Source organism: Callithrix jacchus, chromosome 1 (genome assembly GCF_049354715.1).
Source record: "Callithrix jacchus isolate 240 chromosome 1, calJac240_pri, whole genome shotgun sequence".
NCBI lineage: Eukaryota > Metazoa > Chordata > Mammalia > Primates > Cebidae > Callithrix > Callithrix jacchus.
Genome location: NC_133502.1, coordinates 145,449,274 through 145,467,865, shown reverse-complemented (window position 1 = coordinate 145,467,865; position 18,592 = coordinate 145,449,274). Strand labels below are relative to the sequence as shown.

Here is an 18,592-nt window from a genome sequence, read left to right as displayed (position 1 = left end):
AAGTGGTCAGAGCTGCTGACTCCCAGCACTCTCAGGCTGATGGTGGCTGTCTAGAAAGACATCTGGAGGGCTTCCCCAGGAAGGCACTCTTCAGGAAGGCCTTCAACCCCAGGGCCCTTCCCTACAGGAAAGTGCTCCTCCCTGTCACAGTTACTCAGCCACTTCAACAAAGGCCTGTTTTTAAGAAACTTAAACAAAGACTGAGATGAACATCTCAACCTTTTTTATAATCACAAGAAATTGGAAAAACAGAACTGACTAATAGTAGGGATTGGCCGAGTAAACACATGTCCCTTTGATGGAACGTTAGGCATTCATTAAAGATGAGACACACGAAGACTTTTTTATGACCTGAGGAAATGCTTAGGAGATGATATATGGTTAAACATATCACTTAAAAGCATACATTAAAAATTATAACCAAAATTATACAGTATGATCTCAAAATTTAAAACGCATAGAAAAAGGCCCTGGATGAAGTATGCCAAGTGTTAAGAATGGCCTTAGAGACAGCAGGATCGTGTGAGTGATGTAACTGTTTTTTGTTTTTTTTATATTTTTATAATTTGCAGGTTCTACAGATAATTAGGGCTCAAATTAGGAGTGCAAATCCCTTTTAAATAAGCAGTACAGACTTCAAAGGAAGGATTCAGGTCTGTGTGTTTCTTTTAAGATCTTGCTTTGCCTATACAGTGCTTTAGAAAGAACACAGCAGTTTTAACAACCTGCACTGTTGTCAAGAGGGCTTTACTTTAATACATTTATGGGAGTCCTAGATCAACGAGCAGGCAGCCACTCAGCACGGTGAAATACATGGGTGCCCACGGGTGTGGAAAAGGATCTGTGAGATACTGCTGCAGAGAAAAAGCAGATTTCAAAATACTAATACAGAATAAAACCTATTTTTTACATACAAAAATTAGACATGCTTTTATGCATGGGAAAAAGACAGAGGTCACCCAGTGGTTCCATCCGGGCTATTTCTGAGTAATTTACATTTAAAATTGTAATTAAGGTTTTCTGATTTTCAAGAAATGACATTCTAATTTTGTATTGGTACAATTTAAGAACCAGTAAGAATTATTTTAAAAATCAGAGTAATCTCAAAGCCCTTGCTTCATTCAATTTCTAGTAGGGAAGTCCTTGGAGGGAGGGAAGTTTGGGAGAAAGCAAGGGAAGGGGGATGGAGACAGGGGGACAGAGGGCGGGCCCTACCTCTGCCTGGAAGATCTGCTGGTAGGCTTTCCCATTCGGAACCTGGGTCACCTTCCCCACTGATGACATCTTGGCTGCTGGCTGGATGTCCTTGCTGGGAAGCCGTCGTCCAGGAAACGCGTCTGGCGTCTCAACTCCAACTTCTGAGGTTGGGAAACCGCCTGACCCAAGCTCAGGTTCAGGTCCAGGCGGGACAACGTCTGGCCTCGAGGGGGCACCCCAGGGCAGGACTCCCGGGGAGGGACCCTCTGCTGGGGGTTGAGGGCGTGGGGCAGGCAACTCAGGGTTTTAACTTTCAACAAAACAATGAAACTAACCTCAGATGAGCCCCGAACTCGAGGAGGAGTCCGGTTCTCCCCGCTGTGCAGGGCGCAAATCCGAAGGGACTTTGGGAACGTGAATAATACAGGATTATTGTTTGTGCCTCACTCTGCCATGCTCTTCTGGGAAAAGTCAACAGCGCTCAAGGTGTCAGTTAGGCCTGGAACCCCAGGGCAGCGCTGAACTTGCATCCGGGACCCTAACCCACCCTCCATGGGACACTGGAAGGGCGAAGTGGAGGGAGAGTGGCCTGATTTATGCTAATTAGGCACCTATTGTATGTTTAGAAGACTCAGCCAGCCCCTCCCATCCTCCTCCTTAGCTCCTCAAGTAGACTAAGCAGCCCCTGGACGTTCCCCTGAGCCCGGCAGATTGGAGGGAGGTCTTGCGCCTGTCTTGGCCACATCTTCACCTGCAGAAAGCACCTCTCAAGGCAGTCAGGGCCGATCCAGCAACTGCGGCTGGACGCCATGGTCTCCAAAGCAACGCGGAGCGGAGGGACTGCGCCGGCCCCGCCCACGCTTTTCTTCCCAGGGAAGGGAGGTTGCCCTTAGCAATGGGAGCGCCCCATACAGAGTAGTGAAACTCAACTACTTCCTTCAATGCCAGTTTCTCCTCTCTACAAGGACTCCAACTCCAGGGCTGCCAGGAGCGGCACAATTAAATGTTCTGAAAGGTGGTAGGATATATGAGATGTAGCATTGAGCCATCATGGTCCACAAAGTCCATCGTATCTTATTTGCCTTGGTTAAAACCAATCTCTGCTGGGAGACGGCATACGGTAGTGTTTGCCTGTAAGTAAGAAGCTGAAAGACTCTGGAAGAGACCATCTCTTTCTCAGTTTAAAAGAGGTTGAGAGCTCAGAATTCAGGGATCAAGGCTTGCCTGGCCAGAGATGAAAATGCTTGTGGTTGGCACTAGACATGGCTTAGGGTTTCCCATATATATGAGACACCCGCGCCTTCTCAGAGAATCCCTCCCTTTGGCAGTGATATGTTACAATTGCTACCAAATGCTCCCTATGCCAATTTTCTAGAATCAGTGATTGTTCTGTCCAGACTAGAATCAGAAATTAAGAAATGGTGAGTATAAAACCCTTTCATTCTCATTATTTGGTCCTGGTTTTATTAACAAGGGGAAGTACTATAACAATTATTGGATTCATGTTAGCTGGAAAAAGAAAACGAGGACCACCATAAGAGCAAATATTTAAAGAGAAGATTTAATACCTGCAATAATCATAAGAGGGGTACCTTAATTTACCCATTTTACAGATTAAGAAACTGAAGTTCAGAGTCAGTAACTTGGCCAAGATCTCCAAGGATCCTAGGAAGACCTAGGATATGAATCTAGACCCTGTAATTCGAGTCTTGAACCATCTGACCTGTGACTAACCAGAAAAAAAGTTATTTAACCAACTGATTGGATGTGCATATTGAAGCATAGCAAACATATCTAAAAGTATGAAAATCATGTATATAGCTCAATGGATTATCTGAAAGAAACGTGCCCAGTACCCATAAGAAATAGAGCATTACTAACTCTCTAGAAGCCCCTTTTGTGTGCCCGTCCCAAATTATTGCCCTCTCTCCCCCCAGGAGAACAAATATTCTAACTTCTGAATTAATTTTGCTTCTTTAAAATTTTTATTTAAGTGGAACCATACAGAATGGACTCTTTTGGGCTTATTTCATTATGTTTGTAAGTTTTATACTCTTTTTTTTTGAGACAGGGTCTCACTCTGTTACCCAAGCTTGAGTGCAGTGGCACAGTCATAGCTCACACTGTAACCTCAAACTCTTGGGCTCAAGCAATCCTCCCACTTCAGCCTCCTAAGTAGCTAGAACTACAGGCATTTTAAAATTTATTTTTATATATAAATTTATTTATTATTTTATAAAGAAAATAAATTTTTATTTATAAAAATAAAATAAATTTATTTATAAAAATAAAATTTATTTATTAAATAAAATAATTGCTAATTTTTATTTATTTTTTGTTGAGACGGAGTCTTACTATGTAGCCCAGTCTAGCCTTGAACTCCTAGGTTCAAGTAATCCTCCTGCTTCTAGCTCCTGAAGTGCTGGGATTATAGACATGAGCCACCGGGCCAAACTCATCCGTATTTTTGAATGTGTCTAGAGTTTACTTCTGTATATATCCCATTATTGAGAAATATATACCCCATTTTATTTATCCTTTCTACTACTGACACACATTTGGATTTTTTCAATTTGGAGACTGCCGATAATAATGCTGCTCTGACCATTCTTTTGCATGGTGAACATCTGTAAGCGTTTTTATTGGGTGTATACTTAAGAGAAAAATTGCTGAGTCATAGAGTATGTGTATGTTCATCTTTAAGAGATAAGACCAAAGAATTTTTTAAAGTGGTTGTATCAGTTTACCACACAGCAGTGTATAAGAGTTCAGTTGCTCTACATCCTTACCAACACTTGATATTGTCTCCTGTTTTTATTTTAGCCACTACATGGTAGTATCACATTATGGTTTTAATTTGCATTTTCCTGGTTAGTAACAATGTGGACACATTTCATATACTCGTTGGCCATTTGGATGTCTTTTTTCTTATGAATTCATGGGAATCCATTCCATATCATAAATATGAGGCTTTTTCACATATATCTGGCAAATATGTATTCCCATTCTGTTCTTGCCTTTTTACTCTCTCAAAGGTATCTTTCAATGAAATGATGTTCACAATTTTAGTAGGTCCCAATTTATCAATTTTTGTCTTTATGGCCAGTACACTTTGTATCCTACCTAAGAAATCTTTGCCTGCCTCAAGGTCACGAAAATATTCTCTGATATTATCTACTGTAAATATTATTTTAAACTTTCACATTTAAATTTACAATCTACCTGGAATGGGTTTTTGTTTACAGTGAGTTAGGAGTCAAGATTCATTTCTTTCCCATATGGAGAATCAGCTGACCTGGGCCATTTACTGAAAAGACTATCTTCTCTCCACTGCTCTGCACACCTCTTTCATCATATATAAAATGTCTAAATGTGTGGGTCTGAGTTGGGCTTTCTATTCTATTTCTCTTAATTTCTATCCTTGCACTAGTAGAACACACAGCCTTCACTACTGTAACTTTAAACTGAGTCTCAATATCTGGTACTGTAAGTCCTCCACTTCATAGTAGGGTGCTGAGAGTGGGACTGGAAAGCCATTGGTAGGGGGTTCAGACAGGTTCTCATGGAGGTGACATTTTTTTTGCTGTGACCAGAAAGACCAGAAGTCTTTCTCTGTAAACTTTACTAGGCTAAGGGATGACCAGATAGCTAGGAAAACATTATTTCTGGATGTATCTGTGAGGCTACTTTCAGAAGAGATTAGCATGTGAATCAGTAGGCTGAGTAAAAAATATATATATACATATATATATATGACCTTACCAATATGAGTGGGCAACATTCAATCCTTTAAAGGCCCAAGTATAACAAAAAGGTGAAAGAAGGGCGAATTTTCTCTCTCTCTCTTTCTCCCTCTGAACTGGGACATCCTTCTTCTCCTGCCTTTGGACATTAGAGATCCTAGTTTTCATGCCTTCTAACTGTGGAATTTACACCAGCAGCTCTCCAGGTTCCCAGGTCTTCAGACTCAGACTGAATTACATCACTACCTTTCCTGATTCTTTTGCTTGACTCTAACATATTGTAGGACTTCACAGCCTCTGTAATCACATTAGCCAACTCCCATAATACATCTTCTCTTGGCTATCTATATTTATATATCTATATCTATCTCTCTACTTATCCTATTGGTTCTGTTTCTCTGGAGAACATTAATACAGATTTTGGCACTAAGAATAGAGGAAAAGAATTTTAAGGATTAGTTTTCTGAACTGGTTTTGGGGTTTCTGAAAATGGCTCTCTAATCTGTTTAGATATAAAGATGCTAATGACTTTATTTCCAGTAGTAGAGCACTGACAGTCCATGTAGTGAACTATTTATAGAGATGTGCAAAATATCTGAATTGGGTATTTCCAATTAACCACTTATAAGAAGGAAAGAGCTAAGTAAGTCTGTGTATGATACTTCCAAACATTTTTTGAAAACTAAGAAATATAATAATGTTGGTTGATTGCTTCCACTACTGGATAAAGCAGTGAAAGAAAAGCTATTTGAGTCAGATATTTGAATTCCAAGCTTAAGAGCCACATAAATGACTTAATTAAGAGAGGCTATGTGTGCCCTTATCTCCTGAAGATGGAGGATTGAAATTACTGAAAATCAGACACAGGATCTTATCCCAGTAATTGGATGAATTACAAAGCAAGCCAAACTCCAAGCCTCACAGGCATCCACTAAGTTCAGGCCTTCATTAGGAAATAAGATTGGGATGGAGATGTGTGAGAAAAATGTTGATGAAGCTGGAGACACTGAGCTGCTAAATTTTGATGTCTTCTTTGCCAATGGAAGAGGTATCCCCATTCCCAGAAAAAGTGGCTTTCCCACCCCCAACAGATGCCCTCTATCTGAGGGCATCAACCCTCCATTGCCTGAAGAAATAATGGCCTTATATGAGATAGTTACCATGAAAGAGGATAATGATGATTCTCCTCAAGATCTACCTGTACCACCCGTCTCCAGACCTCTAACTAGACTCAAGTCCCAGCAGATACCTAAGGTTAGGTACAAAGTGTGACCCATGAGGAGGTACACTACACTCCAGAAGATCTGTTTGAGTTTACTAATTTATATAGGTAGGAATCCAGAGAACATGTGTGAGAATGGATATTAAAGGTGTGGGATAATGATGAAGGAGCATAAAGCTGAACCAGACTGAATTTATTAAATGGGATCACTAAGCAGAGATTTTCAGCTTGAGGAGTTAGAAAGAGCTCTAACAATTTGTTTGGTTAGTTTGCTGAGTCACGGATCAAAAGACGAGCAAATTGGAAATGAATGCTCTTTCTTGGTTTAAAGTAGAAGAAGGGACTTAAAGGCTCAGGGATAGTAGAATGTTAAATTGAATTTGTCATTTAAAACCTAATCACCCACACTGAAAGGTCTAGAAGACATGCTTTTCTCCAATACTTTGAGAAATAAATTTGTAAGAGGAGTTCCAGTATCCTTAAAGAGCTCTGCAATCTCTCTTCTCTATAGGCCAGACCTTACAGTGGAAATAGCAGTCACTCAATTGGAAAACCTAAATGAAATGGGAGTAATTGAATTTTGAACTGGCAGGGGTCAAGTGGAGGCCCAACAGCCCATATTATATTACCACATAATAAATAGCTGGGTCAAAGAAACAATCAGAATTATCTGACTTGCACCCAGACCTATGTTGGCTACTCATTCACACCAGCGGCTTCCCAGGTTTTCAGGTCTTCAGATTCAGATCGAATGATATCACTACCTTTCTGGGTTCTTTTGCTTGACCAAAGCATTTTGTTATACTAGTTAATTACAATGTTCTTAGAAGTGAAATAGATAGTAAGTCTACTAAATTTTTATATGATCCATATAAGCAGAAAAATTCCAGGTCAAGTCACCAAAAGTCTAATTTGAAGCTAAAAACAAATAATCATGGCTCCTCAATCAATTCTCAGTTTTGAGTCTGTTTATACACTCTTTGAATGAAGGGGAAGTTGGGCCCCCTCAAGGAAGGACACAATGAAAATTTAGACAGTACTGTTAATCTCTCTCTCAGCCTTCCACAAGGGACAGACAGCTCTTTACCAAGGTAACTGTGCATTGAGGAAAAGGAAATAATCAGACTTTTCATGAACTACTGGACACTGGTTCTGAACTGACATTGATTCCGGAAGTACCAAAATATCTTTGTGATATCTTGATCACCCTTTCTTTCCATAAGATATCACACTAGTCTATTACATTAATGACATTAGACTGATTGGATCTAATGAATGAGAATTAGCAACTACCCTAGACTTATTGGTGAGACATTTGTGTGTCAGAAAGGGAAATAAATTTATAATTCATAAGACTTCTACCTCAGCAAAATTTTTAGGGTTTGGGTGGTGTGGGGCATGTCAACCTATCCCTTCTAAAGTGAAGGGGAAGATGCTGCATCTAGCTCCTCCTACAACCAGAAAGAGGCACAATGCCTGGTGGGGCTATTTGGATTTTGGAGGCATTACAATATAGTGATTGAGCCTGAACAGAACCTGAAGACTCAAGTCAGTCACAAGAAGAAGTGGTCCAAATGCCTGTGGTTCCTACTCTTGTTACAGTGCCTTCTCTCTCCCAGCATGTACCTGTGGCCTCATGGGAAGTAAACAATACAAAGTGGAGTTACTTATGTCAAAACCCTAACCAAAATGGTGTCGGGGTGGAGCCATAAAGAAGAAACCCTCATGCTTGCATTCTGAAACGCCTGCATATCTCCTTTATACCTTGTTAACAGAATACCAGAATAGAACTTATCACAGAATTTTTCTCTGACCTGCAGTATTTCAGGTAAGACACTTGGGCCAGGACATTTGTCTAGCAACAGCTGTCTTCTCCCAGTGAACTAACACCAATCCTGCAACCAATGAGCTTTGTTTCAGAGCAGTTCTCTTGTACTTCTTGATGACTGTATTATTTCAGTCTTAAAATTTACTTAGACTTTTTCAGGGCCTAACATATGGTTTAACCTGGAAAAGGTTCCATATAAACTTGAGAAAAATACATGTTCTTTTGTTATTGTATAGAGTGTTTTGTATGTATTGGTAGAACTAATTGATTTATGGTGGTGTTCAAGTCCTCCATTTCCTTATGGATCTTCTGTCTGGTTGTTATGTTATAGCCATTGAAAATAAGGTATTGGCTGGTCACAGTGACTCATGCCTGTAATCATAGCACTTTGGGAGGTCAAGGTGGGTCAATCACTTGAGACCAGGAGTTTGAGACCAGTCTGGAAACATGGTGAAACTTTGTCTTTACAAATATACAAAAAAAAAAAAAAAAAAATTAGCCAGGCACAGTGGCATATGCCTGTAGTCCCAGCTACTCAAGAGGCTGAGGTAGGAAGATTGCTTGAGCCCAGGAGATGGAAGTTGCAGTGAGCTGAGATCACGCCACTGTACTCCAGCCTGGGCAATGAAGTCCGATCCAGTCTCAAAAATAAAATAAAATAAAATAAAATGAAGTACTGAAGTCTCTATTATTGTAAAACTGTCTATTTCTCCCTTCAATTTTGTCAATTTTGCTTCATATGTTTTGGAGTCTAATACATATGCATGTTTATAATTATTATATATTCCCAGTGGGTTAAACCCTTTACCAATATATAATGCTCTTCTTTAGCTCCTTAACCCATTTTTTCTTAAAATCTTTTTGTTCTGATAATATATAGTCACTCTGGCTCTTTTTTGTCTATAGATCTAGAATAAGTCTGGTAGACAGCATACAGATGGATCATGTTATTTATCTTCTCTGCCAACCCCTGCCTTATAACTGGAGGATTCTAATATATTTAAATTTAAAGTAATTACTGAGAAGGAAGGATACACTTCTGTTATTTATCTATTTGTTTTTTGTATGTCTCATATGTTATTCTTCATTTATTTTAGCATTTTGGTGTTTAGTTGATTTTTTGTAGTGTACTGTTTTGATTATCTTTATTTCCCATTTCTGCATGTTTTTAGTTATTTTCCTAGTCATTGCCTTTGGTATTAAAATTAACATCTTAAACTTATGACAACCTAGTTTGACTGACACCAACTTAGTTTCAGTTATAAACAAACTCTGCTCCCATACATCTTCATCCCTTCCCCTTTATATAGTTACTGTTATAGATTGCGTCTTTATACGTTGTGGGCCCAATAACATAGATTTATCATAAGTGATTTATGCTTTTGCTTTTTTAATCACAGAGGAAATAAAGGTACTCTAAATTTACAATAATACTGGGTTTTCAATTTATTGATGAAGTTGCCTTTATCAGCGATCTTTATTTCTTCACATGGCTTTGAGGTACTATATACTTTTACTTCTGCATGAAGAACTCACTTAAAAGAATTTTTATGGCAGGTCTATTAGTGAAAAACTACCTTGACTTTTGTTTATTTGGAAATATCTGTTTCTTCTTCTCCCAAAGGAAAAGATTTTCCAGATATAGAATTTTTGATTGACAGTTTTTCTTTCATCAGTTAAAATATATCATCACACTGCCTTCTGCCCTTCATGGTTTTTGACAAGATATGCACTGTTGATTTATTGAGGATCACTTGTGATGAGTCTTTTCTCTTTTGCATCTTAATTTTCAACAACTTATCTATAATGTGTTTCAGTGTATATCTCACTGAGTTTATCCACCTTCATTAAGCTTCTTGGATGTGTAGATTCATGTCTTTCGTCTGATTTGGAAAGTTTTCAGCCATCAATTTTTTCAAATATATTTCTTCTCAGTTTTCTCTTTCTTCCTTTACTGGAACTCTTATAATGTGTATGTTGGTTCTTTTGATATGTCCCACAAGTCCCTCAGATTGTGTTCATGCCTGTGACCTGGAAGGCTATCCAGTGTCTTCAGACACCCCTTGGTGTCCTGTCTGAGCCTGCCTGAGAGTGGCATGGGAATAGAATGCAGTATAGCAGGTATTCCTGAAGCTCTACTACCTAAGATTGACACTGCATTCTTTTAAATATTATGCTTCTCTTAATACATTCTATGTCTACCTCATCTGATTCCTAGAAATCAGTGAGGCCTAGTAGTCCCAAAATAAAGTTTCTTCATGTTGAGTGTCTTCCTCTAGCATGATCTCCAAACTCCCAGGAAACTTCAAAACTGGAAAGTGTGCCTTGCCTTTTCCCCAAAACAAATAAGAAATGCCCTATGTCATACCTGATATATTCCAGTTCCCATGCTGTTCCCTCTGGGAAGTCTTCACTAACTTTACTCAGGCAGAATTAGTAGTTTTTTTTCCAAGTCTCCACAGAACTTTGTACAAGCCCATGTTATTAAATGTAGTGGGTTGGATCACAGACAGCTGTTACATATTAGCCTCCTCAATTCACTACAAGGCTCCCCATTGGTATTCACTCACTATTCATTCAAACCATGATGCCAGGATTGATTTTGGTAAGTGAATTCATAGTCAAAAAAGATTTGTTCATCTTGATCTCATTATTTTATTCATTCCAAGATCTTATTATGTTATAAGTGTGTGCTTGGTGATAGCGAGCAAAACCTGAGAAGGCCTCTTTCTTCATGGAGCTGATATCTTAGTGAGGGGGTGAGTGGATATTAATCAGATCATCACAAAATGTTATATGACAATTAACAATAGCTAATATCTATTGAGGGTTTAGGATGTGTGAGGCACTATGTTAAGAGTATTTATTCATTTTTTTCCTCAAAACAATTTTAGGTTATTAGGGGATATTACTCTCTTTTTATAGATAAGAAAAGTGAATAGAGAAAGGCAAAATAATTGGGCTACTGTTACATACCTACAAAGTGATGGCCTGGGAATCCCAACACTTTGAGTCTTTCTTTTCTCAGTTTCTAAAAAGCAGGATGATAAAGCTTAGTTACAGAGATTAAACTAAAAGAGACAACTCTGGCAAATACCTAGCAACAGGACTAGGTTTATATTAGGTGCTTAACAATGGCAACTGAATTACAATGGATCTGGGACTCATGAGGGGAATGGGGATTCCCCTTTGCCCTGTTGGTGGGATCCTCATAATAACTGCAGAAGCTTCAGAAGGAATTTTGAATGGACAGATTTTGGACAGGTCCTGGGCCAGGTTTTTGTGCTTCAACATGAAGTGTGGTTAAGTGCTGGGCTCTGCACAGGACAAACGTCCAAGCCTCCTGGCATGACATTTGGCCCTTCTTGGGATGGTCTTGGCCAGCCCCTAGAGCTCTGTAACCTGACGTGTCACATGGCTCACCCTCCTCAAACATGCTTGGGGCTTTCTAGCTCATACAACTTTACTCTTGTGATCCCCCAGTAGAATACCTGCCCAGCCTGTCTTTGTATCTTCAGACGGGTGGCTTTTCCAAGTAATCTTACCCTTCTCAGAGACAATCTGTGCATCTGCTATATGACTAAGGCCCAGGTTAGCTCTGATCCATTCCCCTCCCATACCATTGGTGATGTGAGAGAAAGCCTGGTGTGTGCCTGCAAAGGTCCAACAAAATTGGGGGCCAGGATCATGGAGTTCCTTCTTTCCCATCTGTGATAAAGCCTGGCAAGACGGAGGCAATGGGGATGCTGTCAGATTGAAATCCACATTCTGTTCCAGAGAAAAATGGGAACTGATGGTTAAACTCTCCTGATATACATATTTTACTACCTTCTCCAGTGACATAAAATTCTGCCCTGTAGGTAAACTAAGTGCTTTTTACCAGGTAACTCTCCAAGGCTGCCCACCCACAATGGATAGTGGAAATCATTAATGGGCAAAGTTTGTTCAACAGACTTTTCTTTAGTTTTTTAATCTTTTTTGCCAAGGGAGTGAAATAGTCCTGAGGCTTCATCCCTCAGCCCAGGTGGCCATCCCGTGAGTAGCCAATGTTGTCTACCATCTGCATGGATGGTGCCTGTGCCATCTCATTTCGTTGCAGGAGACAGCTGCTGGTTAGACTGAGCCGTCTCTTGGTGGCAGATGTCCTAGCCTGGCCTTGGAGCAGATGATGGGGGCCAGCATCAGCTCTCCGAGCATGTCATCAGAATTTGGGACTCCTGGGAACTGTGCCCTAATTTTGATTTTCTGAGCATGACGAGTCTTGGGTTGTTGATTAGGGTCTGCAATAGGAGCCACCTTGTTCTGGACCTAGCTGAGACACGGGGACCTAGGATAGAATCAGAGCAGACAGACTGAAGAAAGGAGGGGTCTCAGGGAGGGGAACTCTTTCTCCAAAGCATTTGAAAGAGCTGCCTGGAATGTGTAAGATGTGGTAGAAGGAGCTAGACTGGGACTCCTGGGGACATGAGGGAGGTTGGAGGGATGTAAATTGTCCCTCAGAATTGAGTATCTACAGTGTTGGAAATAGCAATGAACATTATTAATCTGAGCCCTAGAGAGTCTGAGCCCTAGAGGGGCAGAGAGCCTCAGAGATCTTGTGGTAAGCAACAGGACAGAATCATCAAAATGTAGCTTCATCTTGGAGGGCATCTGCCATGTAGCCTGGGATATGGGTTGGAGACTCAAACAAATGGGGCACTCCACTAGCAGAACTAGAGTTCACTTAAAGGAACAAGGCAGGAGGCCAGTTAACAGGACAAGGACACAAGGCCTGAGTGGGTCCCATAGTCAGGATGACTGGGAGCTAAGCCTCCTGGGATTCCTAGTTCAAAGAGATCCAGGGCCTGGAATATGGAGAAAAGGAGCAGGAAGAGTAGACTGTGGGGTACCTCAGGGATCCCAGGGAGTCTGAGGGTATTTATTTCCTGTTGTCTGAATCCAGCGTAGGTCCAAACAGGAGCTGTTACCTGCCAATTGATTTAGGCACCAGTATTTGGTGGTCTGCTGTAGCTTCCTCTCCCTGTGATCTGTGATCAGAATGTGGCAAAAGCTGACGAGCACAGGGTTGGTGTGATAATGGTCCACGTAGAGCATGCCGATCCATGCACTGAACCCTGAAATCCAGAGACAGGTCAGGCCAGGCAGTACCTCCTGACATGGCCGATTTGTGCTGTTCATGATATAACTGCACAGCCAGTTTGCTCTCCAATGGTGTCTGAGTTTTTTCTGAGAATCTAGAAAATGAGGTATAAAGATCTGCAGTACTCTTATAGATCATATTCTAATCTGCCCATTTTATGGGGAGCTCAAAGCTCAAAGGTTTAGGAGCTGCTGAGGCTAATTCCAAGCATGCATCAGTACATTTATTAAATAGATGAGTGAATGAATGACTGTGGGATCAGAATAGAACAAAAACTACTTTTGCTTCCTCAGAAATGGCTTTGAATTTGGAGCATTTCAACCGAACAGAACATCTTCTGCACTGTTTCCAACTACAACACTAATAATTCTGAGATATGTTCTTTCTAAAAATTTTCAGAGCTGTGCGTTCATAAATTAGTTTCTAAGTGTTCAGACAGAATGTGACTCCTCTTCCTTTATACCTCAAAGGTCTGCCAAATGGACAGGAATTTAATAGCCTTGAACTCCCTTTTGACCAGCAGGCTGCATGTGTCTTTATCACTCAGCCTTAAAGCCTCTGCTGGAAAATAAACTCTGAGCATAAATAAAAGGCATGAACTCTGGGCTTCTGATACTTGTCTTCCCAGGCAATTGCCACAAAGGTGAAAGACCAGCCCTCTCCAGAGGATGTGGCCCGGTGGGTGCTGATCACTTACCCATGTCTGCTCCCTCATAGCCACTCTGCATGATGGTCCTGTCAATGCGGGCAATCAGCCACGTGCCCAGGAGGCAACTGATGAACAGCCTGGAGAGGCAGGCCCCCAGGCCCAGCAGCACATTGTAGAAGAACAGGAAGTAGTTGAAGTTGTGGAATGCTTTCCTAAAAACAGAAGCTGGCCTAAGGCACCACCTTTCAACAGAGCAAGGTTGCTGGGCTGAGGGACTCTGGAGTCCCCCAGACCCAGGGTCAGATCCTGCAGGTCCAGGCTCAAAGCTTTGTGACCTCGTGCCATCAACGGGAGCTGACTGCCCTCACCTCACAGCACTGGTGTAAGGAATGGCTCTGGTAGTGTGGGGGCCACTAAGCTCAGTGAAGAACGAATGTCAGTGGGGACAGCCATTGTTTCATGCAATCCTTGGGGTCTGAGGCTTTCTACATGATAAGAAATTGCACGGGGCTGCAGCTGGGTCAGTGATTATGGCAGAAGTGGGGCTTCTCCATGTCTGTTGCACCAGGGACCTATTCCCAGCTGCAGCTGTTCCAACGTCTTCCAAAGGAAATTTCCCAAATGACCACCTGATCATGTGGTTTCCTGTTGCCTCTGGAATAAAGCTCAAACTTTACATCCTGAGTTTCAGCCCCCTCACTGCCCCCAGGGGTTTTCTGGTCTTGTTTCTTTGTGTCCCCTTCCTGTCACTCATTAAGGCCATTGCATGGCAACCATTTAGGATTCTCACTCTTCTCCTAATACATCCTGCCCTTTTGTGGTTTCCTGCCTTTGTCCTTGTGGTGTTGGCTGCTGGCCATACGCTCTCCTCTTCTCTGCCTGTAGAAATCCTACCGTCCTGCTGACCTCATCTCCAGAGTCCCATCTGCAGTGACGTTAACCACCCCTGCCTCTCCTCCTCCGGTTTCTCTTGTATTCCTTTTGCACTCCCTGGCATTCTCTTATCCTTGTTGTTTATGTGCCTGTTGTCTGTTCCAGTGGACCGAGCTTCTCACAGGCAGATTGTGTTGGGATTATCTATACCCTCATGCTCATGTTGTTCCCCCAATGAATGGATGGCTTTGAATGAACGAATTAGAAAGGATTTCCACGTGCCGAGCACTATTGTTCTAAGTTCGTATTTTAACACATTTCATCCTCACAAGGCCTCTTTGAGATCTACACAATTATTTGTCAATGGGGAAACTGAGGTTCATAGTAAGCTCCCACATGTCACATGGCTCCTAAGGGGTAGAGCCAGGTTCTGGACCCCAGCAGTCTAGCTCCAGAGCCAACCACTGACCTACTGTACCTGGCCCTCGAAGAGAGTGTGGGGCCTGCCCAGGAACCTGCCATGGGGGACAGGAAGGGACTTAGAGACAGCCAAAGGCAAAGGCCCACAATTCCCTCATTCTCTCCTTCACCATCACCTGTTGTTGAGAGCCAGGGGCTTCTGCTTGTCAGCTGTGCCCAGCTTTGGCTGTAGGAAGAAGCTGGCGGCGATCCACATCTGCAGGATCATGAGACCCACAACAATGGATATGGTGAGGCTGAAATACAGGGTGGGGCCATCTTGAAGTGGCCTTTTCCCCTCTGCCAGGCCCTTCTCTAATGCCCAGTGAGAGAGAGGAGAGAGGCTGATCACCCAGCAGAACAATGGTAATGTGAGCCCCATGCTTTTTGCTTACAAAGGATTCCCATGCTCACTGTGCAGAGGAGATAAACGAGGCTCACAAAGGGGAGGTGACCTTCCCAAGACCACACATCAGGTCTTGTGGCTCCAGATCACAGACCATTACTCCAAGATTTCACTGATGTCCCTTTCTCCAGGGGTGGCAACTGGGTGAGTGGTTTAACAGGTTGGGAACTAAAGAATGGAATGGGGTTTTCGGAAGTTCCTGAGAAGACCACAAGACAGTGGAGAGGACAGGCTCTGTTCCCAACTCACAGGTGGCTTGAGGCAAGTATGGAATCAAGAAGCTTAGAACAGGGAGGGTCCCCAGAGAGCACTGCGAGCCGTGTTGACATGCCCTGAGTGGCAATGAGAGATAGTGGCTAAAAGGAGGCATTGGTGTCAGATTGCCCAGCTCCCAATCCTGAGTCTTGCCCCTGCTTGGGGGAAATGCTTAGTCTCTCTGTGCCTCTGTTCCCTGGTCTGCAAAATGGAAGGTAACATAAGTACCAAATTCATAGGCTGTTATGAGAAAAGGGGCATACTAAATGCTCAATGAAGCCAACATTCACTTTGTCTTCCAAATGTGTAAACTGAGGCCCAGAGAAGTGGAGTAACTTACCCCAGGTCACACAGCAGATCCAAAAGCTTTGCCAGGATAACCTGCCTCCTTCCATCATACTGCCTTGCCTCCCATTTTACCTTCCTAAACCTCAATTTTCCCAGCTGGAAAATGGACATACATGTATCCCACACATACACATGGTTGTGAGGGCATAATAGAATGGTGAGACATGGCCTTTTGTGAACGCTGTTTCCCCTCCCCGTGAGTTGCTATGACAGCCCATCTTTAGGTCAGGGCGAAGAACATGTGTCCACATAGCAGCTCGAACTGCACCCCAGCTCTCAGAACATGGCAATGACAGGACACCCGCCCAGTACTTACATCCCGATGCCCAGCCCTCGCAGCATCTCTAGGCCCTGTTTGTGGACGATGGGCAGCACCAGACCGTACATGATTGCCATGCCACATAGGCTCTGCACCACGTGAATGATGAGGTAGCCTGGGAGTGAAGGGGAGCTGCTGGTAACTCAAGGTCCTTTGTGAGCCACCACCATACCCCTCCCTGCAGGCCACCCTCTAGCCTCCTCCCGCCAGACACCCTGGCACGCTTGCTTATCTGTTTCTGTTTCTTCTGCCTGGTAAGGCCTCACCTTCCTTCCCGTTCACTTCCTACTCCACCTGTCACGTGCAGTTTGAGTGTTAACTCCCCTAGAAGGCATCTAAAACCTGCCCTGGAGCTGAACAGTCACAGTCTCCTCTGGGTCACCACCACCCTTAGCATACATACTCCCTGGGTTCAGGATGGTGGTGAGGAGGACCTCGAGACTATGTTTCTCCTTCTGTCCTGAAAGTCCCTCAAGGGAAGAGGCTAGGGCTGCTTCTGACCACCTCTCTCCTCTCTACTCACAGCCAGGACTCCCCAGGTGATGAGGGGATGTGATGAATTGAATGGGTCACCTAATGGCACTTACCCCATAGAATATAGGCTATTTGCCAGCCAGAGTACCTTGCAATGGCCACCTGAGGTTTAAAAGGAAAAAGCGGTCTCAGAGCAGGAGGAAAACTTTATTACCTCTGCCACATGTGCCCAGTATCCCTTTCTCATTGGAAGTTCACCCATAAACCCAGTGAGGCGGGTGTTGTGCTCACCCTCAGGTTTTGGCATAGGGCTTAGTATAGATCAGAGAGAGACCTCGGCAGACTCACCACGCTCTCCGACGAGGCCGGGTTATGGAACCTCAAAGGCAGAAAGTGTTTATCTCCTGCCCAGAGCCTCTTTATGTGCTTTCTGGAAAAGACATGGGACATCAAGTAGTGCCTATAACTGACAGTTCTTTGTGAGTAATTAGAGTCCCAAAGATAGCACAGGAAGGCCTGCGGGGCTGATGGTGGGCAGCCTAGCCTCCCTGTGCCGACTGCAGCTCACCAAGGATCTCCAAGTTGCCTTAAAAGTCTCGAACTTCAGTCTAGATTACATCTTGTAAAAATAATATGTATTTATTGAGTCATAATAGTGACTGAATCTGATAGATGAGATTATGTGTGGCCTACCTGCCTTCCTTTTTTCCTTTCTTTTTCTTTCTTTCCTTTTCTTTTCCTCCTTTCCTTCCTTCCTTCTTTCTTTCTTTCCTATTTCTACAGTTGAGAAAGCTGAAAATCAACAAAATTAAATAACTTGACCAAGCAATTAGCAGATGATCAAGTTTTTCTGACCCCAGAGACTTTCTTTCTTTCTCTTTCCCTTCCTTCCTGCCCCTCCCTCTCTCTTTCTTTCTTTCCCTCCCTCCCTCTCTCCCTCCTTTCTTCTTCCCTTCCCTTCCCTTCCTTCTCCCTTCCCTTTCTCTCCCTCTCTCTCTCTCTCTCTCTCTCTCTCTCTCTCTCTCTCTCTCTCTCTCTCTCTCTCTTTCCTTCCCATCTCAGCTCACTGCAACCTCTGCCTCCTGGGTTCAGGCAATCCTCCCACTTCAGCATCCCAAGTAGTTGGGACTATAGGCGCATGCCACCATGCCTAGCTAATTATTTTATTTTTGTAGAAACAGGGTCTCACTATATTGCCCAGGCTGGTCTCAAATTCCTAGACTCAAGCCATCCTCCTGCCTAGGCCTCCCAATGTGCTAGAATTACAGGTGTGGGCCACTGTACCTGGCCTATTTTTATTTATATATTTTTTTATTTTTCTATGATGTCAAACATATTCCTGGTCAAAGGTGCACAGATGATTCTGAAAGTGATCTTACCTGTAACAGACCAAAATGTGGAACAGATAGCTCACACACGTGAGTGAGGCAGGTAAAATGGTCGCCACCCAGACTCCTGAAATATGAAAAGTGATATGAGAAGCCCCCCAAATTAACATGAAACAGAATTTTCAAAATGCAGAATACTGCACCACAAAGTACTAAGCAAATGAAGTAGACTTTAACACATTTCTTGTGTAAGTAAACTTTTGCTCATTTTCTGTTTTATTTTAGCTGCATATGCCCTTAGTATATATCCTGCATAATCTTCTCATTTTGTGCTAACATTTTCACTCTAAA

General features: G+C 42.7%; 2 protein-coding genes across 28 annotated transcripts in view; both read right to left on the bottom strand.

Annotated features, from left to right (window-relative positions):
• The window catches only part of CCDC180 (coiled-coil domain containing 180), a 69,231-nt gene extending 67,238 nt beyond the window's left edge, over positions 1-1,993 (bottom strand). For 24 of the 25 annotated variants that reach the window (XR_013535544.1, XR_013535542.1, XR_013535545.1 and 21 more), the window contains exon 1: positions 1,216-1,322. Coding sequence is in view for 13 of the 25 variants with exons in the window: in XM_035252568.3 (XP_035108459.3) it covers positions 1,216-1,284 (69 nt within the window). In the remaining 12 variants the exon portion in view is untranslated. Of the gene's footprint in view, positions 1-1,215; positions 1,359-1,532; positions 1,602-1,948 lie in introns of those variants that run through there. The other variant, XM_035252553.3, reaches the window with a different exon arrangement.
• A 7,947-nt stretch (positions 1,994-9,940) lies between these two features.
• LOC108587689 (stimulated by retinoic acid gene 6 protein-like) overlaps positions 9,941-18,592 on the bottom strand; it is a 49,072-nt gene continuing 40,420 nt past the window's right edge. Inside the window, exons 5-12 of one of the 3 annotated variants that reach the window (XM_035252655.3) lie at positions 18,293-18,368; positions 17,262-17,343; positions 17,027-17,075; positions 16,437-16,554; positions 15,249-15,368; positions 13,828-13,991; positions 12,958-13,224; positions 9,941-11,021 (exon numbers count right to left, since the gene is read on the bottom strand). In XM_035252655.3, the coding sequence (XP_035108546.2) occupies positions 10,870-11,021; positions 12,958-13,224; positions 13,828-13,991; positions 15,249-15,368; positions 16,437-16,554; positions 17,027-17,075; positions 17,262-17,343; positions 18,293-18,368 (1,028 nt within the window). In that variant the 3' untranslated portion in view covers positions 9,941-10,869. Of the gene's footprint in view, positions 11,022-11,930; positions 12,318-12,957; positions 13,225-13,827; positions 13,992-15,248; positions 15,369-16,436; positions 16,555-17,026; positions 17,076-17,261; positions 17,344-18,292; positions 18,369-18,592 lie in introns of those variants that run through there. The other 2 variants (XM_035252671.3, XM_035252658.3) reach the window with 2 other exon arrangements.